Source organism: Nyctibius grandis, chromosome Z (assembly GCF_013368605.1).
Source record: "Nyctibius grandis isolate bNycGra1 chromosome Z, bNycGra1.pri, whole genome shotgun sequence".
Lineage (NCBI taxonomy): Eukaryota > Metazoa > Chordata > Aves > Nyctibiiformes > Nyctibiidae > Nyctibius > Nyctibius grandis.
The window spans coordinates 31459646-31484081 of NC_090695.1; the positions used below are offsets into that span (position 1 = coordinate 31459646).

At 39.8% G+C, this 24436-nt stretch overlaps 1 protein-coding gene across 2 annotated transcripts; it reads left to right on the forward strand.

The window, feature by feature from the left end:
• Positions 1-201: 201 nt before the first annotated feature.
• On the forward strand, positions 202-22094 carry RIOK2 (RIO kinase 2). 2 transcript variants are annotated; one of them, XM_068422825.1, is made up of 10 exons: positions 202-362; positions 1191-1329; positions 2239-2355; positions 3284-3459; positions 5143-5231; positions 10701-10892; positions 11331-11423; positions 12629-13165; positions 14149-14245; positions 20079-22094. In XM_068422825.1, the coding sequence occupies exons 1-10, from the start codon at positions 297-299 to the stop codon at positions 20238-20240; spliced, it is 1668 nt and encodes a 555-aa protein (XP_068278926.1). In that variant the 5' UTR covers positions 202-296; the 3' UTR covers positions 20241-22094. The 2 variants fall into 2 exon arrangements, with proteins under 2 accessions (XP_068278926.1, XP_068278927.1); XM_068422826.1 differs by lacking the exons at positions 202-362; positions 1191-1329 and having other exon boundaries at positions 2273-2355; positions 3271-3459.
• Positions 22095-24436: the final 2342 nt, after the last annotated feature.

The window sequence follows — 24436 nt, forward strand, 5'->3', positions numbered from 1 at the left end:
AGGTCAAGCCAGCCTCGGAGTAGAGGCTTGTTCTGTTTCGATTTTCGGTCGATAGTGACTCAGTGACGAATGAAGCATACAAAGATCCGGCCAAGGACATTAGCGAGTACACAGCTGCCAGGACCCAAACAGGCAGCAACCTCGGCCCAGGAGGAGGTTTCTGCGCAGTGTCCAGAGCTCTGCGCATGTGTCGGAGGGGTGCCGTAGTGCGGGCGCGTTTCCGGGCGGGCAGAGGCTCGTCCTCTGCGGACTGAGCGGGGTCTTCCTGTCGGTAGCGTGTACCGCCCGCAGCGGTCATGGGGAAACTGAACGTGGTGATGCTACGGTACCTCTCCAGGGAGCACTTCAGGGTCCTGACAGCGGTGAGCCGGTGGAAGAGGCCTGCCTGGGGGGACAGGCGAGCGGGGGGAGGAGGGGAGGCCTGCCTAGCCCAGCCCTGCGCACGGAGTTCCGCATGGCCCCTTAGGTTAGCGGGGTCGGGCAGGTTCCACGCACAGATGGGAGACTGGATTGGTTGTGTCGCAAACGGCAGCGGAAGAAAGGCTGCAGGGGCATGAGACCTGCTTCTGTTCTCGCTGCCTCCCCTAAAGTCCGATGTTGGTGCTTCCCGGTGGGGGAGGGTCCAGGTCGTGGCGTTCTGTCCTTCAGCCGGCCGCCTCGGAGGGATCGTTAATGGCAGGGCGGTCGCTGGGGCTGCCCAGGTGCTTGCCGCCCAGTAAGGTACCTTCACCAGTTTTTCCACGCGTTCTGATGGCTTTTGGCACCCTGCCTAACAAGGAGTGAGCAAAGGCTTACCAAGGCTTGCTGCCTTGGCTCGTTGCATGGTAAGTGCAGGCCGCAGCAGTTGGCCTGTTGGACTCCCCTGGCAGCAGGAGTACTAGAGGAAAGACAAATTGAGCCATGGCTGTGTAAGTATGAGAAAAGAGTCATTTCAGAAATGTAGAACAGCTCCTTCATCCACTCCTGAGACTGAAATCTAATCAGCGGTTCATCTTCTGACCAGTACTGTGGAAGTTTAAAGAATGAATTATACAAAGGATATCAAGGGGCAGTGATGCATATTAAAAGGTTCGGTTAAGTAATTAAAAAAAATGCATCCATGAAAAGTGATTTTAGTGTCAAGCAGGATCTGGTATTAATTGATTGTTGAACACAAGGGCTAACAAATCTGTTTTTATTTACTCTTTTAGGTGGAAATGGGCATGAAGAACCATGAAATAGTTCCTGCTAGCTTAATTGCTTCCATTGCCAGCCTTAAACATGGTGGTTGTAGTAAAATTTTGAGAGAGTTGGTGAAGCACAAACTTCTAGCTTATGAACGATCAAAAAGTGAGTTTGAATTTTATGTTAGGCTTCCTCTGTCATTCTGTTCCCGGTGCCTCATAGCGGTACTTGCAGGAGTACCACAGCTTGGCAGTATGAGCATCCAGAGCACTTGCTTACCTTCTCTTGGACCTACCCTGGGTATATGGATTTGTGCAGCACTATATGTTGCAGCTGTCTGCTGAGCTGCTGGTGATGAACTAATGATAAAGATGACAGGCAGAAAAGAGATGAACAGTTAACTTTCTTTTTTTGCTCAGTCACCAAAGTCATGAAAAATAAAAGAATCATCAGTTACGGCAATATTCAGATGCATACAGGAATCAACCCAAATGAGTTACAGTCTTATAATACACAAAATGTAGCAGACTGCAAAGGCCTTATACATGTCACCCCCTCAGAAACAGCTACTAAAGTAGTTTTTATTCCGTGTCATGTGACAAGCAGTAGTTGTGCAAGCCTTACCCCATTTCCTTCAGCTCTTTAGTTACATCTGGCTTTGTGAACATACTGTAGGAGTCTACAGGAAATTACTATCCTTTTTGTCCCAATGCTTCAGAGCATTAAAGGTCACTAAATCATCACAACAATCCTAGATCGCTGCTGTGTCTTCTGTAAGTGTATCTTAGAAAATGCTCCTTGATTTTTCCTGGGCTATTTAAAGTACTGCCATTGCCTCTATTAGAGAGAGGTTAACAGCATTTCTGTCTTTCGCCCAGTTGTCAGTTTTCATAAAACTTGCAGGAATCAGAACATCTTTACCATTCTGTCAAATTGGGCTGATACTAGCCAACGGGTGACTTGGGTATTGTGTACTGTAGGCTGAAACAAGAAACAAGACTAAACTGAGACTTAATTTAAATGTAATGTATACATAATGAGGAATGAAGTGTTTTGCTTTTTATTCTTACCTAGCTGTCCAGGGTTATCGGTTAACTAATGCAGGATATGATTACCTTGCTTTGAAAACTCTGTCTTCCCGACAAGTCATAAACTGTGTTGGAAACCAGATGGGTGTTGGCAAAGAATCAGGTAATTAAAAAAAAATTAATATTTTTTTAAGCAAAGACAGCTGTAATATTGCAAATGTTTTGCTAGAAACTAGGTAAGTTTTCCTCCGAATAGTCACATCAGTTAATCTGTCAGACACCAAGATTTAGGGGTCACTTGTTGAAATGCTATGTGAGGCTTCTGGCTGCATTTGAATATTTCTTCACAAGAGTGTCATTCGGCTTTGCACATTTTGTCTGATTATTTGTTTATGGCTTAAAAGGGTTCTTTGCAGGCCGATGTTGTTTGTCTCATGCTTTGTGAAGAGTTTTGAACCTTTTTAACAAAAAGATAATTTCAGCTTTTTCATCCCACTTAAGATAGTAAAGTGAAATAGGCTCACTATTTGGAGTACTATCTTAGTTCCTCTTACAATCATGTAGATTGTAATTTGACACAGCACATAACTTGTGTAATTGAAGAATGAGAAGGACATTATTTGGGACAAATGGTAGCAATGAAACGTAGGCTATTTCTTAACATTGTTTAAATGGTCCCTTGGGTTGTCTGTCCACTCAATAGAAAGAGGAAAGCTCTTCCAGAGTACAATTAAGAACACCAGCATCTGCCCAGATTTCTCTGAAGGATAGCTTCTATTTGTTCTTTGCTGTGCAGGTAGCCTGGGGATGTTAACATGAATATAGGAACTTTAAGATCTCCTACTCTTAAAGATGTTTCAGATCACCTCAATATTTCTTCTAATGGACTACCATGATCTCTTAACAATCATTTCTTCTTGTTCAGATCTCTAATGTACAGTATGTAAATTTAGCTGTCTTTACTAACTGTAGTAGAACTTGCCAAGCCAGAAGTAGTAATTGTGAGAAATGAGGTAACAAAGTTATAACTGCACTTTTTTGTCAGATACTAGCTTGTTAGATATCATTTATTTCTTAGATGTGTCTTCTAGATATTTATATTGTTGCAAATGAAGAGGAGCAACAGTTTGCACTGAAATTACATAGGCTTGGAAGAACTTCCTTTCGCAGTCTGAAAAATAAACGTGACTACCACAAGCACAGACATAAAATGTCATGGCTGTATTTGTCCCGGCTAGCAGCAATGAAGGAGTTTGCCTATATGAAGGTAGGTGGCCATTCACACAATATCAGCAATGGTATAATAGACCGGAAGGTACTTTTCAGACTGTCTTTTGATCAGTTCATATTTGCAGTACTGGTAGGATTTACACCTTTTTTTTTTTTTTTTTTTTTTTTTTAACTAATGGACTTAAAGTATCCGTTTCAGAGAATTTCAATGCTGTATGTTTTGTATACTTTCCAATGACAAAATGAAGCTTTGCCATGGAAGTAATGTGGAATAGAAGCAGGTGTCATGAGAGAATTTCAGATGAACGTTGTTATTTATGGATAGGTGAGAGAATTTCAGATTAATGTTGTTTTTTATGGATAGATAATTTATATATCACCATTTCTGATGTTTTTCCTTTAAAATTTATTGCATAACCTTGCAAAATCACCTTAAAAAGTAAGGAAATTTACAGTCACGTGTCAGAATTATTTTTTGTTCAGCTGTCATTTTTTAAAATTCATTTATTTATTTTTGAATTTTATTTTTTGATTTACCATGCTTTCAGTTGTTGCTGTGCTGTTGAGGGAAAACTTTCAGTTCAGACTGGTGTTCTGATTTGAAAAGACACACTTTGTTTTATACTTCGGGAAACTATTTCATTTCCAAGCATATATTGCTACTGTCAGAGTTCCAGATTTTTTTACCTGCTTTAAAAAAATGCAGATGTTATACAGTGATTGAAATTTGATAGTGGAAAAACGAATTATTTATAAAAAATAGTTTTCCCTTCTCCTTTTGTGCTATTCAACAGTACTATATACATTAAATATTATTTCCTTGTTTCTCTTAAAAAAACTTGATAGGTTCTACCAGTCGCCTTCACAGAGAGAGAAAGACCTATTACCATCATTTAGAATCTCTGTATTGGTCCAGGTGGTCCAATCGGTAAAGCATTATCTGGTCAGGACTTGTAGGAATATAATTGTGGGGGGTCAGTTTCCCTGAAAAGAGAGTGGGGGGAAGATTAATTGTGTGCTGAAAAGTGATAATTGTATAATATTTAAGTAACAAAAGCTGCATTTATGTTGCTTTAACTTAGAACTCTGTCTTAGAGAAATTCACTGGTAACAAGAGAATGAGTAAAAGGAGAATGAACCCATAAAGAAGTTGAGTGGATCAAATGAATGACTAAATTTGCATTAGAAAAGACAAACAGGAGAGCTTCAAAATATTATGAGCTACCTTTGGTTAATCTTTAATGTGGTGTAATGCTGGTTATTAATATTTAAGAATGAACTTTTGTCTTACAGCAACTGAGTATGGATTAACTAGTAAGGCAGAACTGTGTTGGCAGCAGCTTAGTGTGGAATTTGTTTCTAATGCCTGACACCCTATTCCCAGTTATCTTTTATTGATTACTTGGTCTAACAGACCAGATATGATTCTGTCATTTTTCCATTCTTTCAGGTGCACGATAATTAAACTGTAGACAGTATAGCAGTGTGTTTAGTGTCTAAACTTACAAATTTTATTTGTCTTTGCAGTGAAAGTTCAAATAGCTATTATGCTTGTCTTCCTTCTTAAGCATGTGATTTGATCTTTCCAGTTAGCATTTGAATAATGTACGCTGCTTCTACAGTAATATTTTATTGCCTATCTTAGACGTGAGTTTGTCAATACGTGTAATGTTTTCTTACCTGTTTCATTTTAATTTTTCAACATGTTGTCTGTTTCCAGGCTTTACATGATAGAAAATTTCCTGTTCCAAAACCTGTAGACTACAACAGGCATGCAGTTGTTATGGAACTTATTGATGGCTATCCTTTGTAAGTACTGAAGCTTGAATTCTCTGTGTTATAGAAACCTTAACAACATCAGGTTCGGTAAGGAGACAGGGTTAGGGTTTTTCCTTGTCGTGTGAGTGAATTCTGACTTCACTATGCTGAATAATGCTTTCTAGCCTACACTCATTGGCATTCTACTTAGTTATAGTCTTGCTTCTGAACTATCTCTTTATTTAAAGAAAGTGTTTTTTCCTTAGTCCAAAGAAACTGGTGAAATAGTCTCATGTTTTTGGTAAGGAATACATCAAAAGAGCAGTGTGACACAGGTTAGTACTGCAACTGTTTTCTACACAGAAATCACATATTCTGTATGTTATTGGACATACACAATATTGAATACTGTATCCTTCACGTTCTGAGCTCCAGTTTGTGATCCTTGCTCTGGTAATTCAGGTAACATTATAACTCACCATTTTAGAACTTCTGCTCTGTTTAGGTAGAATACCATGTAAAATCTCATTTTGCTTCTTCAAGGAAGATTGCTTTGCTTGACTTGTTCAACATCTAAAACATTATCATTGAAAGTCTGTACATGAAGGGGTGGTTTGTTTTGTTTGCAGAGCAGAATGCCAAAGGCCTATATGCGCAATATAATGTAGAATAACGTAGGTCCTTATCCAGAGATTTGAAGTGTCTAGTTCTAGAACAAACCAGTCCATGCTTTTCTATAGTAATCAAGATCTAAAGTTGGCAGTTTAATCAAAAGGGGATTAATCCCCAAGTATAACAGTTGAAGAGTAACATGGAAGACACTTCATTATATTCTGTCTTCCAACCTTTATTTGTTAAATAATTCCACATCCGTCACGTACATGGAGCACTTCAAGTTCTATGTGGACATCTGCAGTGGAAGTTTACCATGCTCTCCCTGTCCTGCAGTTCTAACCTGAAGGAGATAAGTAGTGGATGAGAATTATTTCAAATATGCCAAGATCAAAGAATCTCCAAATAGTTGAGATTGGAAGGAACCTCTGGCAGTCATCTGGTCCAAACACCTTGCTCAGGCAGGGCCGCCTAGAGCCTGTTGGCAGTTTATGTATTGTCCATTGCCTGAGTTGAAAAACGTGTGGATTTGGCAAACAGTTGTTACTCTCTCTTTGACAAGTACAAGGTTACTCTAAGTTCCTGCCAAATTGGACTTAGTTTTTCCTAGTCTACCTGCTTTATTTCACATCTCACAGCATCACAGAATGGTTGAGGTTGGAAGGGACCTCTGGAGGTCATCTGGGCCAACCTCCTGCTTGAGCAGGGCCACCCAGAGCTGGTTGTCCAGTGCCATGTCCAGATGACTTGAATATCTTTTAAGGAGGGAGACTCCGCAACTTCTTTGGGCAACCTGTGCCAGTGCTCAGTCACCCTCACAGTGGAACAAGTGTTTCCTGTGTTCAGACAGACCCTCCCGTGTTTCTGTTTGTGCCTGTTGGCTCTTGTCCCGTCATTGGGCATCACTGAAAAAAGCCTGGCTCTGTCCTCTTTGCACCCTCCCTTCAGGTATTTATATACGTTGATGAGATCCCCCTGAGTCTTCCCTTCTCCAGGCTGAACAGTCCCAGCTCTTTCAGTCTTTCCTCATAGGAGGGATGCTCTAGTCTCTTCGTTATCGTTGAGGCCCTTCGTTGGACTCTCTCCAATATGTTCATGTATCTCCTGTACTGGTGATCCCAGAACTGGACACAGTACTCCAGGTGTGCCCTCACCAATGTTGAATAAAGAGTAAGGATCACCTCCCTTGACCTGCGGCTGATGCTTTGTCTAATGGAGCTGAGGATACCGTCAGCCTCTTTTTACAGCAAGGGCACATCGCTGGCTCATATTCAACTTGGTGTCCACCAGGACCCCCCAGTCCTTTTCTGCCAAGCTGCTTTCCAGCTGAGTGGCACCCAGTGTGTACTGGTGCATGAAGTTGTTCCTGTCCAGGTGCAGGACTTTGTACTGCTCATTGAACTTCATGAGGTTCATGCTGGCCCCTTTCTCCAGCCTGTTGAGGTCTCTCTGGATGGCAGCATGACCCTCTGGCATATCAGCCACTCCCAGTTTGGTGTCGTCTGCAAGGTCTGCCTCATCATCCAGCTTATTATTGAAGATATTAAACAGGACTGGAAACACTTTTGGCTGCTAGGGCACACTGCTAGTCACTGACCTCCAACTAGACTTTGTGCCCAGCCATTCAGGCAGTTCTCAATCCACCTCACTGTCTGCGCATCCAGACCGTACATCAACAGCTTTTCGTACATCAACAGCTTTTCTATGAGAGTCTTAGAGGAGACAGTGTCAAAGCCTTACTGAAGTCTGCATGGATAATACCCACTGTTGTCCCCAAATCTAGCAGCCAGTCACTTCATCACAGAAGTTTATCGAGTTGGTTAAGCATGACTTCTTGGTGAAGTTGACTGCTCTGGATTATTTTCTTGTCCTTAAATGCCTGACAGTGGTTTCCAGGATTAGCAGCTCCATCACCTTCCCAGGGCTCAAGGTGAGGCTGACCAGCCTATACTTTCCTGGGTCCTCCTTCTTACCCTTCTTGAAGATGGGAATGACATTTGCCTTTCTCTGGTCTTCAGGTCCTCTCAGTCGCCATGTTTGATCAATGATTATCAAGAGTGGCCTTGCAGTGACGCCTGCCAGCTTCCTCAGCACTCAGGGGTATGTCCCATCAGGGTCCGTGGACTTACCTATGTCCAGTTCACTTAAGTATTCCCTGAGCTGGTGCTCTTCCACCAAGGGTACATCTTCCTTGCTCCAACCCTTCCTTCCCCCTGGTCCTTGGAACCTGAGATTCCTATCTCAGAAGATAGTGGTTAACACGACTTGCAAATTCAAAGAGAAAGTGGGACATTTTATGATACAGACCTGTGGATATGAGAAGTGTCACCAGTTCATTTTAGTACAAGTATGAGAGTGTTCAACAGGAGCTGTTACAGAGCTTCTAGACTTCCAGTGTTAATTCTTTGTGTTGTACAAATGATCCATTCACATAATACTGTACTGCTGCATTCAGACCAAAATATTTCACATGATAACTGTAAATGCTGACCACTTCTTGACAGTTTATAGTACACTAAGAGAAGTGCCTTTTTACTTGATTTGTTTTTAAAGAGAAGATCACAGAATCACAGAATGGTTAACGATTGCAAGGGATCTCTGGAGATCATCTAGTCCAACCCCCTGCTAAAGCAGGTTCCCCTAGAGCATGTTGCACAGGGTTGCATCCAGGCGGGTTTTGAATATCTCCAGAGAAGGAGACTCTACAACCTCCCTGGGCAGCCTGTTCCAGTGCTCTGTCACCCTCAGAGTAAAGTTCCTCCTCATATTCAGATGGAACTTCCCATGTTTCAGCTTATGCCCATTGCCCCTTGTCCTCTCACTGGGCACCACTGAGAAGAGTCTGGTCCCCTCCTCTTGACACCCACCCCTAACGTATTTGTAAGTGTTGATAAGATCCCCTCTCAGTCTTCTCTTCTCCAAGCTGAACAGACCCAGCTCTCTCAGCCTTTCCTCATAAGAGAGGTGCTCCAGTGCTTTGATCATCATTGTAGCCCTTCGCTGTACTCTCTCCAGTAATTCCTTATCTTTCTTGAACTGGGAGGCCCAGAACTGCACACAGTACTTCAGATGTGGCCTCATCAGGGCCATCTAGAGGGGCGGGATAACCTCCCTTGACCTGTTGGCCACACTCTTCCTAATGCAGCCCAGGATACCATGGTCTTCCTGGCCACAAGGGCACATTGCTGGCTCATGGTGAACTTCTTGTCCACCAGAACACCCAGGTCCTTCTCTGCGGAGCTACTCTCCAGTAGATCAGCCCCCAACCTGTACTGGTGCATGGGGTTATTCCTCCCTAGGTGCAGGACTCTACATTTGCCTTTGTTGAACTTCATGAGGTTCCTCTCCGCCCAGCTCTCCAGCCTGTCCAGGTCTCGCTGAATGGCGGCACAGCCTTCTGGTGTATCGGCCACTCCTCTCAGTTTTGTGTCATCAGCAAATTTGCTGAGTGTACACTCTGTTCCTTCATCCAGGTCATTGATGAATAAGTTAAACAGGACTGGGCCCAGTACTGACCCCTGGGGAACACCACTAGCCACAGGCCTCCAACTAGACTGAGCACCACTGATCACAACCCTCTGGGCTCTGTTGTTCAGCCAGTTCTCGATCCACCTCACTGTGTACTCATCTAAGCCACACTTCTTGAGCTTTCCTGTGAGGATGTTATGATTTGTATTTTGCCACTTACAGTACTTTGCTTTCTCAGGTGTACATTCAGAAATGCATTAAGCTTTTTTCTTTTTTTTTTTTTCCCTAACTTAATCTAGAAGATATGTTGTTGTGAAAGAAAATGTTATGGAGCATTTGAATTTGTATACAGGAAGACCTAGTTCCTACTGAGACCATAAGTTTACCTAAAACAGGAGAGACATAAAAACTTATGGATCCATGTCCTGGTTTGGCTGGGGTGGAATCATAGAATCAATTTTCTGTTCAGAAAAGCTGCATTTTTGAGTGGATCGTAGCATCCAATACAGTGGGAGGAAAGTTGATAAGGCACTTTGCTTTAGTTTGTGGCCAGCCATGGTATGCGGGTTTCTGTGGTGATCAAGGCTGTTAGCAATTTCAAGTTAGCCACATGCTCAAGCTAGGAGGAGCGAAAGCCAGGGCAGCTGACCAAAGCTGGCCAACAGGTGTATTCCATAGTATAAACATCATGCTCACTATAAATTGGGAAGTTTGCTGAGGATGGAGCTTCTCCTCAATGGTTGCCATCCCCTGGAGATGCTTGTCCATCATTCTGCTCCCAAGGTCTACTCTCCCATTTGTTGTGACCATCGTGCAGTGTTCAACATCTAGCATTTGCTGCTGCGCACTCCCAGCTGCTGGGAGTGCGCAGCTCACGACCACTATATGGGCTGAGTATAACTCTGTGTCTTCTATATTAGCATTAGTGCTAATATCAGGGGTTTTTATTTTATTAAATCAGTTTCCATTTCAACCCATGGGTGTCCTTTCCCTGATTCCTCTTCAGACTGGTGAGGCGTCGTTGGATGATAGAACAGCTGGTTATAGTTCGGCTAAACGGAGACAATCCATTATTTAAATAATGCATTATGACAGTGGTGCCTGATGGGAAACAATGAGCCTAAGTTGCAATGAGATTTAGCCTGGATATAAGGAAAAATTTTCTCCTATTGAGGACAGCGAGGCAGTGGCACAGGGTGCTTGGGGAGGTTGCACAGTCTCTCTCAATCCCTGGAGTTTTTCAAGGCCCAGCTAGACAGAGCAATCTGGTCTGATCTCAGAGTTGACTCAGCTTTGAGGAGGGTATTGAACTAGAGACTTGAGAGCACTTTTAACTTCAATTACCCTGTCATTCTGTCAGATATATTTCATATACTTTGTCTATATTTTTAAATAAAGTCTTTCAAGGTTCAGAATGTTTTATTTTATTTAACTTTTCAGGTGCCAGGTGCGCCAGGTGGAAGATCCTGCCTCTCTCTACAGTGAATTAATGGATCTAATTGTAAAACTTGCCAATCATGGTTTGGTTCATGGTGATTTCAATGAATTTAATCTCATATTGGATAATGATGACCATGTTACTATGATTGATTTCCCTCAGATGATATCAACATCACATGCAAATGCTGAATGGTAGGTTCAAATTTAAAGATGTTTTCGAAGTAAATCTGACAAGTGCTGATGACAGCAAATAGTCAACCATGACTTATTTCCATAAGCCTGTTTCTGATTCTTTTTCTACCATTGTTGTTATGCAGCACAAATAACATTCCAAACATAGTTTGATTTATGAGTGAGTAGAAATGTCTCTTTAGGATAAATACGTAATTAATTGCTTCTCAGAGAGAATGATGTTGTTCAGTTAAGAAATGCTTAGAAATAAACTGCATAGAGTTTGTCTCCTAGCCTTTTGTCTGGGATCACTAATAGAAATAATTTTCAAATAAAATCAGTAAAAGACAAGAAATGTGGAGTAAAAGTCTGTCATTGCAATAGACTTCCTTACCTTGATTTTGTGTTTGTCTTTTCTGTATTTTTTTATTTATTTATTTGATTCTGTATTTTTTACAGGTATTTTGACAGAGATGTTAACTGTATTAAGGAGTTCTTTAAGAAACGCTTCAACTACAAGAGTGAGCTCTTCCCAGCATTCAAAGACATCAGGTAGAAACTGCCAGATGAATTTGAGTTCTCCTATTTATGGTGTTTGTTCTGGTTTTGTGAGAAAAATGGGTGCCTGTGAGAGATGGTTGTAGGAGTAATAAAAAAAAATAGGCCCAACTGTGCAATGTAAATTATATTTTTGTCATTCCTATTTTGTTTTCTTCAACCAAAGTTACTGTAAGTGGTTTCCAAAAGCTGAAGTATGCTTTAAAAATCTGCCGCTGCCTCCTTTGTCTTTCCTCTTGCAGCTAAGGAAGAGAGATCAATCTGAAGGCTTAATCCAAATAGTAAATATCCAGGAAACGTTAATAGTGATGCAGAATAATTTCTCCCACTTCTCAAAGCCTATTTAACAGTTCCAGTATATTGAGGGTCTCAAGTTGTGGCAGGGGAGGTTTAGACTGGATATCAGGAAAAATTTATTCACAGAAAGGGTCATCAAGCAGTGGAACAGGCTGCCCAGGGAAGTGGTGGAGTCACCATCCCTGGAGGTATTCAAAAGCCGTGTAGATTGTTTAGTGGTGGCTTGGTAGTGTTAGGTTAATGTTTGGACCTGATGATCTTAAAGGTCCTTTCCAACCAAAACGATTCTATGATGCTATGAATAATTTGGGTTTCACTTTTAAATTTATTTTTAAAATGCTAGTAAATATGTTGACTGCCTCTTCAAACGTTATTATGTTAGAAGTTTTTTTCCTAATGTCTTCTGTCCCTTTTGAAAAGTAATTTTTCACTTATTTTAAGACTGAAGCTGTTGCAATGAAAAGGATTTTATTTCATTCTGAGAGCGTTTCCAAAAGGGTGCCACACTTGAATCAGTCACTGTGTGTCAGTGTACCCTTTATTCTTCTGTTTGCTTAAACATATTTTGAACTTAAAGCCAAATAGTATTCCTGCAAAATCACAGATCACAAAATAAAATAATTTCCTATAAATAAATAAATAAGCAAACAAATGCTGGTTGTGGAGATGGAATCGTCTTCTGTAGAAGTTTGCGTCTCTTAGGTCACATTCTGTTAATACTTTACCTAAAGCTCACTGCTGTCATGTGGTGGTCTGTGTGTTTCAACAGCGTATATCCTCGTTGTTGATAGTATGGGTAACTATAGTCTATCTTGGTTATTATTTTTAATCCAAAATGTAGCATATTGGTAGCTTGATGATTTAGCATATTAAAAGGAAACATATTTGTACTTCTTTCACAGGAGAGAGTGTTCTCTTGACAGAGAGATTACTGCCAGCGGCTATACAAAAGAAATGCAGGCAGATGGTGAACTATTTTACCCACCAGATTCTGATGAGGATGATAATACAACAGACATATCAGAATTTGTAGAAGATGCTGAGAATAAGTTCAGCTTCTTCAGCAAAGATAAAGAAAACAATGCAGACGTCACGTATGAAGTGGGTGATTTCTCTGAAAGCGGAACCTCTAACGAGTTTATGTGTAGCAATGAAGAGGCTGATACAACTGAAAGTAGTGAAAATACACAAAGGCTGAATATGTCAGAGCTGAGTTCAGCCTTAGAAAAAGTTGAAGGGCAAGCTATGCTTTGGAAGTCTGGTGAAGATGCAGAGAGTTCTGCAATTGCTTTTTTTGAGGGCAAAAGCATAACTGAAAATGCTGCTGAAGTCAAAAATCAGACAAGTCAAGGAGGGTGCAGTAATGAGGAGGAGAATGAAGACAAATGCCATGATCTGGTTGACTTGTCAACTTCAAATGAGAAATTTGGGCATTACAGGTAAAGATTCGTATTTACTGTCTAGGAGTGTGGCTTCTCCCCTCCCCCCAATAAATGTAAGTCTTTAACTCAAAAAGGACTACTTTTCAGCTACCCTTGTTTAAACTGAAGACTGCAAATTCAATTTGTTTTTAAAACATTGCAGTGAATATCTTTCCTATTGGTCTCATGATAGGTAACCTGTTGATTGGTACTACGTACGTAGTGCTTCATGTGTAATATGTGACAGATCTGTTGTCCAGCTGTGTAGTAGTATATAATGAGAGAACAAGTCTTGAATTTAATTCATAGACCAACCTGTTCTCTATGGTGGAGTTTTTTTCCCTTTTTCTTTATTTCAGTTAATATTGGTAGTGAAAGAGTTCTTGATATTAAAATACTGCTTCTAAATAACTTTTGTGAATAAGTTTGTAATTTGAATGCTCTGTCTGAAAGACAAATTATTCTGCTGCTCACTCAGCTGAAGTTAGCAAGAACAAACTCCTTGGAATGCATTATTCAAATATACTGTACTGTGTGTTGTTCTAGCTTTTAATTCCTTTTCTGACACACTTAGAAAATCCTGCTTACCTTCAGGCTAGCCCCTTGTACATGAAATTCTAACTCTGAGTTTGCCAGCCCACCAAGTACCTGGTTGCATATACCAAGCTCATACTCCCCTCATCTACTTTTGCTTTTTAGTGAAATGACTTGTCAAGACATTGTGCAGAATCTGAAATACTTTTTTTTTTTTTAGTGTTCTGAAGCTTCTTTTCATGGGCTTGGTATACATGTGACTATTGTTCAACAAATTCTTCCTTTCATAAAATGCCTGTTTTGAACAACTAGTGTTAATATATAAAATGTAGATGTTCTGTAGTACTTGCATGTTCTGTTGGGAGTTTTCAGATTATATCTCAAAAAGTTAAGACTAAAACGATGCACATAAAAGCAAAAGATGTTTATGTTGCTATTGGAATAAAACATTGATTTATGTATTTTAGAAATGAAGAGAGTATAGTTCATGTTGCTGAGCACAGAACAAGGACTAAAAGTGTCACATCAGTGAGAAGTGTTGGGAACTGTTCAACCATTCCAGCGGTAAATATTCTTGTTATGTTATTATCTGGTTTACTCTCAGATCATGTTAAATTGCACGTAGATGTTATTACATATTTGTAAAAATGTTACCTAGCATTAATTATCTTTAAAAATACTGTTACCTTGTACCTCACTGGTTTGCATTCCATGCCCACAGAAAAATCACAGAATCACAGAATGTTAGGGATTGGAAGGGACCTCGAAAGATCATCTAGTCCAATCCCCCTGCCGGAGCAGGATTACCTAGATCATATCACACAGGAACGCGTCCAGGCAGGTTTTGAATGTCTCCAGAGAATCACAGAATCACAGAATCAACCAGGTTGGAAGAGACCTCTGGGATCATCGAGTCCAACCGTTGCCCTTACACCACCCTGTCAGCTAGACCATGGCACTAAGTGCCATGTCCAGTCTTGTCTTAAACACATCCAGAGATGGTGACTCCACCACCTCCCTGGGCAGCCCATTCCAATGTCTTAATAACCCTTTCTGTAAAGAAATTCTTCCTAATGTCCAACCTGAACCTCCCCTGGTGAAGCTTGAAGCTGTGCCCTCTTGTCCTATTGCTAGTTGCCCGGGAGAAGAGGCCAACTCCCACTTCACTACAACCTCCCTTCAGGTAGTTGTAGACTGCAATAAGGTCACTTATTATTAAGAAGGAGACTCCACAACCTCTCTGGGCAGCCTGTTCCAGTGTTCAGTTACCCTCACCGTAAAGAAGTTTTTCCTCGTATTTAAGTGGAACCTCCTGTGTTCCAGCTTGCACCCATTGCCCCTTGTCGTGTCAAGGGATGTCACTGAGAAGAGCCTGGCTCCATCCTCATGACACTTGCCCTTTACATATTTATAAACTTTAATGAGGTGAGCCCTCAGTCTCCTCTTCTCCAAGCTAAAGAGACCCAGCTCCCTCAGCCTTTCCTCATAAGGGAGATGTTCCACGCCCTTAATCATCTTTGTGGCTCTCTGCGGGACTCTCTCTAGCAGTTCCCTGTCCTTGAACTGAGGGGCCCAGAACTGGACACAATATTCCAGATGCGTCCTCACCAGGGCAGAGTAGAGGGGGAGGAGAACCTCTCTTGACCTGCTAACCACACCCTTTCTAATACACCCCAGGATGCCATTGGCCTTCTTGGCCACAAGGGCACACTGCTGGCTCATGGTCATCCTGCTGTCCACTAGGACCCCCAGGTCCCTTTCCCCTACGCTGGTCTCCCAACAGGTCTGTCCCCAACTTGTACTGGTACATGGGGTTGTTCTTGCCCAGATGCAGGACTCTACACTTGCCCTTGTTATATTTCATTAAATTTCTCCCCACCCAACTCTCCAGCCTGTCCAGGTCTCTCTGAATGGCTGCGCAGCCTTCCGTTGTGTCAGCCACTCCTCCCAGTTTGGTGTCATCAGCGAACTTGCTGACAGTGCACTCTAATCCCTCATCCAATTCATTAATGAATATATTGAATAGTACTGATACATAGGACTGATACTTCTGTAATTGTTTACAGGGAATCATTTCCAGCACTTTCCTTCATGTATTGCTCTTCGTTCTTTCACCATGCTCTCTACATCAGCATTAATAACTCTCATTTAGCCAGTAACAGACTAATGTATGTTAATGTCTGTCAATGCACTAACATATAATCAGTTCATTCAGTTGCTAGCCACGATTAATATTTTTTATTTTAAAAGTGGATGCTTGAGTCAAGATTAAATTTGGCCTTTTTCACCTGTTGTCTTAGAGATTTTTTCGCACTTTTTTGTGAAACATTTATACAAACTCACTTCAATAGTGATTTTTTTGGCAATAGGAATTTATTGGACTTTCTGCATTATGTAAATCAACAGTAAACAGTGGAATTCAATCTCTTTTTCTTCAACCTCAGACTATATGCTAGGTAGTATGGCTACCTCTGTCACATTTTTGAAAGTGCGTTTTAATTTTAGAAGGAAGGAAGTCCTATGTTCTTTGTTAGTTATAAAGTATTCCTGTACAAAACAGAAAGAAACTTCTTTCAGCTAACAGCTGATCCATGAGGTATTTTTGTAATTAGCTCAGACTATATACTTGCCATTGTAAATATGGGTACCTATGTTTGGTCTCATTTTCATTTGTAGTTAGCAGAAACTCTGAAAAACCTAGTTTGAGGAACATATTAGTATAGATTCATGTCTTTCACAACATGTACCAGAAGCAAATATCTACTTTTTCGATTTGTGCCTTTTCAAAGCATTTCTATTGCCCAATTAGAGTATTAGTCCTAGAAATACTGTATCTGAAACCTCTAGTGAGGGCAAGAGTGATTTTTTTTTTTTTTTTTTCTTTTTTAGTTAGACATGATCTACCTCATTTACAGTCTTTACAGTCTGCTACTTACTGCTTTGCTACTGTTCTAACAAAGGTTTTGCTACTCTCCTGTTAAGTGATGTGTTACTCTGTGAAGCAGCCAAGTTTTACACAAGGTGCCTGCTGGTGGCTAAAACATTCGTGGAATAACTGGCTGCTTTACTCTTTCATGTTTGAATTGTTTTATTGGTAAGGTAAGTATTTTAAAGATAAACTAACAACCAATGTGTAAATAAATGTTAAGGAACAGCATGTTTGCATCTTGTCTAAGGCATTTTTTACAGGACTTCATGTGAGGCAGAAAAACAACTTAGATCTTCTTCATCACGGTTCTTATTCTAAGGGATGGCATTGTATCTTCTTAAGGAGACAAAGGATTTGGTTAAAACTATGGGATGAAGCAAATAAGAGCCAGGATGACCTGCCAGGAATTTGCTAGCTTCTGTCCATGCTGTCTTTTTTTTTCTTTTTTTTTTCTTTTTTTTTTTTTTTTGACTTTGCTAATTTAAGTGTGCAGAATTAAAAAAAAAAAAATTAGTGCTACTAAGTCCTATAAAGGAAATTACTTGAAATTGTACTCCTGTACACCACTTGATGGTAGCAGTGGTCGTTATGTAGGTATAGAAACCTTTTTGAGTATTTAATGGATGTATGTTTATTCTGTAGGGTTACATATTAGAAATACATAAATGGCGTGTAGGTACCTAATTTTCTGTTCTAAAAGAAAGATAAAAGCACTTTAGCAGAAAAGATTTCAAGAGATTCAGCCACATAAAGAACTTTTTCCTGCACCAATTTACCTTGCATTATGCTTTTACTTACATGCCTTTATGCTGAATCTTATTTTAACTTCTGAGTGTTAGAGCTAAAGAAACAGTGTGTATAATTACAAAACTAAAAATGCAAAATAATGGCACTTCAGTAAGATCCACTGGATTGCTTAGAGCTGATGCTTGTTATTGCTGCTAGCATTTGTCTGTTGTTTATGCAGCTTGCTTTCTGTTCGGTGGAGAAAACTTATTAAAACATAAGCAGATTTTTAAATTAATGACACAAATTCATATAGGCGTATATAAACAATTGCAGTAATAGCAATAGGTACAGTTATAACTTGGAGACTATGCCAGAAAGAGAAAGCATCATGCATTTTGGAAAATCAACTATTCCACGTGAAGTAAGGTATCTTTCTGTGCTCATATGCACTGATGTAATTCAATGAGGGGAAGCAATGTGAATGATCAAAAATTTAAATAATAAAATGTAAATCAGTTTACTCTGAAGCATTTCTCAGTATTTGCTTACATTTAGATTATGATGATGGAAAGACTAGTGAGTCTTTCTACCACATGCTGTTGTTGAATAATAGATTTACATTATGATTACATGTCAAAAGACTTTGGTATCCCCCTTGCAAAATTTCTTCTAGCAAGTTTTGTGTAAACTGTGAAGGAAGTCATCTGTCCTGGACCAGAGTGGGAAAAGTAGAGGCACCTTCTTTCAGAGTTCTGCCTGTAGAAAGCAAAGAATGACAGATGCCTTATTGGCAAAAGAAATACATCAGTGCAACAGTTTAAATTAGTACTGATGATTTTTTTCTTCAGCAATATTTTCAAAGAGAATCTACGATTTTTATTTCTGAAGAGCTCATGGTTAAATACCGAGTGCTACTAAGTACCCAAGGAAAGAAGAACAAATCGCATCACATGCAGCTGTTTTATCCACATTTCGATAGTCAGCCTGCATGTGACATGACTTAGGAAACTGCTGTTCAGGTGGTTCCCTAATTATTACAGTATTCACGCTGAAGTCATGGTTGAGTAATTGGGCTCGTTGACTACCTTGTATTTTGTTACTTTAGCTGTATTAGTCACAGCAATTCTTAAAGAGCATAACTTGCCAAAACTATTCTTTCTTGTTCCTGATTCACTCCCTACCAACTTACTACTTCATATGCTACAGTGAAGTTGAGTTGATAGTACAATCAACAAAGCACAACAAGGCAACTGAAATTGGGATACATGTAAATGAAATGTAATTTGATGCATAGTTTTCATCTTGTCTGGTTATTTGGACAGCAGCGGATCTTTTATTAAGGGCAGATTTATTTGTTGATATGATTTTTTTTTAATGCTTTATTAATTAGAATAAAAATAAGACACTCCTTTGGGATTTCCAACAAGATACGATTCCATCATGTTGAAATAGTGAGAAAGAGGAAAGTAATTTGATTTCTCTTTTTCTTCGAAGACAAGATATGCAAGTGTGCACTCAATATCAGTGTAGCAGCTTGAGCTGGGATGATTTTCCAAATGATAAAATCACTGCCACAATCTACTAAATTATGGCTTCACTTTTATTATGGATAGCTATTACCATCATAATGGAGGGCAGAACTCAGAATGAAAACATAGGTGTAAGTAACAGATGAAATTTCATAAAACTACTGCAGTTTTATGGAAATAACAGTTGCTGTTCCAATACTTTTGCTGTAGAGGCAGGAGACAGTCCTGACCTTGTGAATCTTAATAGAGTGCCTCACAACCGGGGAAAACTGAAGGAGGAATTGTAAATCACTCCTGACTGCTTGTCTTTTTTAGCCACACTTAGGGTAAAGAGTTGCTGTTTTTCATTAGGATCATACTCAGATCTTTGTAATCCAAACTCTAGAAAAAACAGGGATGCTAAAAAAAAAAGGCACAAACCAAATAATTACTGCAGGATGTGAAATGTTCTATTGCTCCTTTTTTTTTTTAACTTAAAAGACATTTATCAAATCTTCAAGCATAGGATATTATCAGCTTTTACATTTTTGTAGGAGGCATGTGTTTTGCACGAAGAGGTGCTGGTCCTCTGTGATCCCTGTAAGAAAGACACTTAAACTCTGCAAGGTATAATTTAAATGCCATTTATTAGATCTAAGACTATCACAAGAGAATAGCATAGATAATCCCACACCCCTTTAGATGCTGGGAGCCCTGAGGGTGTAGCATTGAACAGGACTTCAACACACATGTGGCACGCCATGCAGTCTTTGTCCATAGCAGAGAATCTCTCTTTTCAGTCAGTTGAGCTTTTTTTGTGGTTTTTCTTACAAGGAAACAACTCTCTTCATAATTTCTACAGTCAAGCTGAACTGATGTTCACATGTGAACTTCATGCTGCACTTTTAGATAAAAGCAGGGCCACACAGAAGGCCTAATTGCCAGTACTGAGCGGGAGCTGGCTTAGTTTATCCTACTGCCAACAGATTTGTGCAGTACAACACAGGCCTGAAGACAACCCTGTTCATGCAGCTTAGTGCAACACAGCACAGACCTGGGCTTCTTCACGGTAACTGTTGTGTAAATCTCTAACTTCTCGATGTGCCAGAGGTCTTCCAGTTAGGATCATGCAGGTTCGTGTCAGTACTGAAAATACACTGTTGTTGTGCCATGTGTTAGTGCTAAATCATCTTCCAGTAGTTCTGATACTGAATTGTTTGTTTATTTGTAGGAACTGGTGAAACAGAAGATAAAACGGCAACTGACCAAACATCAAAAGTCTGCTCTGAGGCAACGGCTGCAGAAAGGAGAGGCAAATATTTATACTAAACAATGTCGAGAAAATATGCACAACATTAAGTCAAGCTTGGATGCCGCTAGTTTCTGGGGATAATTTGTTAAAGCTCCTGTAGAACATGAGAAAACTCATAACGTATAAAGTTGAAAGAATTATGCTAATAACCAATAATCCTTTTATATAATGGAGCAATCTCTTCTATACAACCAAAAGTTTTTCTGGAAGTTGATAAACCTTATTCTGGTTCCTGTGATTTTGATTGGGTTTTGGATTTTGTTTTGTGTTTCTGGTTAGAACTGTTGACTGTAATTTAAATTAAATCAGTAGTACTGGCTAAGATCATTTAATTTACAGTATTTTCCAACAGTATCTTGTCGTAAGTCGATTGTACTGTGTTGATTTAGATTAAGAATCTTCTATTGTGCAGCAGATTCCTCTTAAGAGGGAAGGAAAGGAAGTTTTTGTAACCAATTTTACCAACAAATGACATGAAATTTAAATTTAAAATGTTGCCCTCATGTTACAAACAAATATTTGGTATAATCAAAAATCACAAATATGAACCGGATAGCAGTTAGTATTCTAAGATTTCTTTTGTACCTGTACGGAATTACAGAATGGTTCACAGAATCACAGAAGGGTTGGAGTTGGAAGGGACCTCTGAAGATCATCTAGTCCAACCCCATGCTAAAGCAGGTTCACCTAGAGCACATTGCACAGGGTCACATCCAGGTGGGTTTTGAATATCTCCAGACAAGGAGACTCCACAGCCTCCCTGGGCAGCCTGTTCCAGTGCTCTGTCACCCTAAAGTAAAGAAGTTTTTCCTCACATTCAGACGGAAACAAACATGAGCAATCCATATGATGGAAGACAGCAATTGTCATTTATTTCTTCCTTCACTCATATTAATCTTGCCCAGACAAATATGTAATAGTGTTGTACAGACCTGGCAAGCACTCGGATTTTTAGTGTGCCTGCACAGATACCAGTAAACTTAATTCCTTTGTATCTAATAACTTCCATAAAGTTATTATTTTGAGTCTCCTTCTCTGGAGACATTCAAAACCCGCCTGGACGCGTTCCTGTGTGATATGGCCTAGGTAATCCTGCTCCGGCAGGGGGATTGGACTAGATGATCTTTCGAGGTCCCTTCCAATCCCTAACATTCTGTGATTCTGTGTGATTCTGTGATAAAGTGATGAGGATTCTAGAACTTCTCTTTTCAAAAATACTACCTTGACTTTTACTGTACTGTATCCTTGGGGTCTGAAGACCAAGAAGAAAAACAAGTATCTTGATTTTTTTTTTTCTTTTAAGATATGTCTAGTTATAAAATTAAATGGTGTTTATATTTAAAAACACGTGATAAACCTAAGGAAAAAAGTGTTTGTGAACACTGAAGCAATTGAAGCAAGAGAATAGCTGAGTTGCGTTAGCAGAAGAACAAATGAAAATTAGTTTGGGCAGACTAGTAAAGTTAGTTTTGCTTCCCTTTTTACAATTTCTAGACAAACTGTTACCATGGAACTGGTATTTAAACTGCTCTGATGAGATATCAATGACTAATTTGTTATTGAACAGTTAGCTATTCCACTGTGCTTACTGGGCTTTTGAAACATTCTCTTTTATTTTTTTTAGGGATAAAAGTAATTTTTAGCATCTCCTTTCTGTGAGAATTCTTGCGATTATGTGTTCAGACTGCTTTCTGTTACTTGGTTTAAGTGATCCTCTTCTGCATTGCTATAGACCTGAATGTACACACAGTTACGTAAGGAGTTATAACGAAGGTCTGAGAAGCAGCAACTTGTTAAACCAAGAAAATATGACTGTAGCCTCTCATATCCGTTTGCTTTTTGGATTTTGCTATGAAGCATATTGTAGACAGTTTTATTTCAGATGACTTATTAAAACAATTTTTAAGCAACTTCTAACAGAAAGAATAAACTACTCTTAGGTCAAAGTAAAAGCCATGAGTTGATTTGTTCTCAAGTGAACTGCCAATAACATTTTTTGTTAAACAGATGCAACTTCACATGTAGGCAAATCCATCTTTTGTCTTGGAATTCTTTGAAACTGGCTAGGTACTCTACAGGAATCTCTTCCTTCAGCTGCAGCTTTAAGAACACTCTCTTTCCTGCCAGGGTGTCACCATTTAAGGCTGGGTGGGCTGTTAAGCAGATGGACAGATGCTCTCTATTAACCCTTTCCTTCCCCAGAGGGGAAAAGATAGAAAAGGGAGAGAGACTTATGGGTTGGAAAGTGAAAACAGGTTTAATAAAAAATAATGAATAAATAATGAACTATACACAAAACCAGCTATGAGCTCCCCCCCATCACTACCACATCACCGCTAACGCTGCAGGGCAGGCGCCAGGGAGTCCTGAACCAGACGCAGCAGCAGGTGGGAACCAGATTCTGGAACAAAGCCAGAACAGGCAGAGTCCTCCCTGAATGCCGGCCATAGGGGAAGAGAGTGCGACGCTTGTGGTCCCGCAGCTTTAAACTGAGTATCACGTGTGTGGGATGGAATACCCCGTTGGTCTGGTTTGGGTCACCTGTCCTGTCTGTTCCTCCCTGCAGGTGTGACACTTTTACACCCTTTCACTTGTGGAACAAAGAGACCCAACAGGGAACCTGGTTTCCACAGCAACAAGCATGTGTAGTTAATTCCAGAAAGTACAGTCACTTAAAAGAACTTAACTGAAAAGTCCGTCCTAGTCCAGACCAGGACACAGGGATATTGCAGTTAATAGGTATTTTGCATACTGTACGACAGCTAACATATTTTTCTATGTCTAAACTGATTTAAAAACAAAAAAAAAACACCAAACCCCCCAAACAACTACTGAGGCAGTCATACATTCTATAACAGATAGCTTCTGGATTGGTCTGAAGTATGACAAGTGAGTTTTGATCTGCAACAGTATAGGAGTATGCATGCGCAAGGAAGAGGTAATACTGGAATTTAAACATTTGAAAGTAGTTTGCTTCCTCATTCAAAATGAAAGGCCAGATTAAGGTTCTTGTTTGAGGAAACAGAGCTTATTTCCTTGAGTTTAATATCTCAAGTATGCAGATTGTTCTTAAAGAATAAATCAGATAAAGAAGAAGATACGGTGGTCTTGCTACAGAAATGGTAAATTAGAAATTTTACAGCAAATTTTGATCCAAATTCTGAATATAAAACTCTGTGTCCTTTAAAAATCAATTTCAGAAGGTTCTTGAAATATCTGAGTCCATGCCTAAGGATCTTGGTTTATTACTATACTTCAATTTGTCACTCTATTGGAAATCCGAAATAAGAATTGCTTGTTGGAGAGGCAGGGGGTTGGACTAGACGGTCTCCGGAGGTCCCTTCCAACCCTAGCCACTCTGTTGTTCTGTGAAGAAGCGTTTTTCACAGGAAGCCGTTTGATTTTTGGACAAGGTACGTGGTTTGTGTTTTGGTCAGTTTGCTTCTTGACATTTTACTGTCCTTTAAATCCATGGCTTTTAAAATAGAAGTATATAATTTTTAGCCTAGTTTTTGGATCTGCGTGGATCAGGAGCAAAGTGTCTTCTCACTCAGGGAAATCAATGGCCTCTAAAACAAAAAATATGTGCTCATGATTGAATGAAGCACAAGTATGAACAAAATATATTTATAAAAGCAGTGTTCATTTCACTGGGAGAGTCTGGAAATGTAGTGGATAAATTTAGCAGTTCTGCGCACAGTGTAAATGAGACTTCGTGGTTCTGCAGTACGTTTTCTTCTGGCTCGGCTGTGTTCTGTGTTCTGGCCAGCTAGTTGTCTATTAATCCTTTCACTGAAAGGAAATCTACTGAGTACAGTCTTCTGATTTTAATAAAATACTCAATAGTTTTGTGTAAGGTATATTTACAACAAGAAGGTGTCTGGAACACTAGCAAGTTAGGTACTTGTAGAAAAACGCTAAAATGTATTTTGGCGAAATTAAGAGGATTAGTTTTGCTCTTAGTTGAGGAAGACGTTCTCAGTTATTTGAATAGTGTAAGGAATGGTGTGCTTATTGGAGAGAACTCTAACTGTTCCGTCCCCAAAGATTCAAAAATGAACAGTCAGATCTCTCCACAAAGGTGGAAACGTAAATGTCAAATATTACATCTTTAAACGTATTGTCTATGCTGAAGTATGTAAGTAATACTCTCCCAATGATGAGTTTGGTCCTTACTGTCAGATCTTGCCTTTGCATTACTTCTGTTCTTTGGGATGTTTCTGAGATTTTTTTTACCCATGGTGTGTCTTTTTTCTTTCTAGATTTGTGGAAACAAC

Excerpts from the sequence above, each read along its gene's own strand:
- RIOK2 (XM_068422825.1), top strand. The coding sequence starts at position 297 with ATGGGGAAACTGAACGTGGTGATGCTACGGTACCTCTCCAGGGAGCAC. Across the intron at positions 2,356-3,283 it reads GGGTGTTGGCAAAGAATCAG|ATATTTATATTGTTGCAAAT; the intron begins GTAATTAAAAAA and ends TGTGTCTTCTAG. Across the intron at positions 11,424-12,628 it reads CCAGCATTCAAAGACATCAG|GAGAGAGTGTTCTCTTGACA; the intron begins GTAGAAACTGCC and ends CTTCTTTCACAG.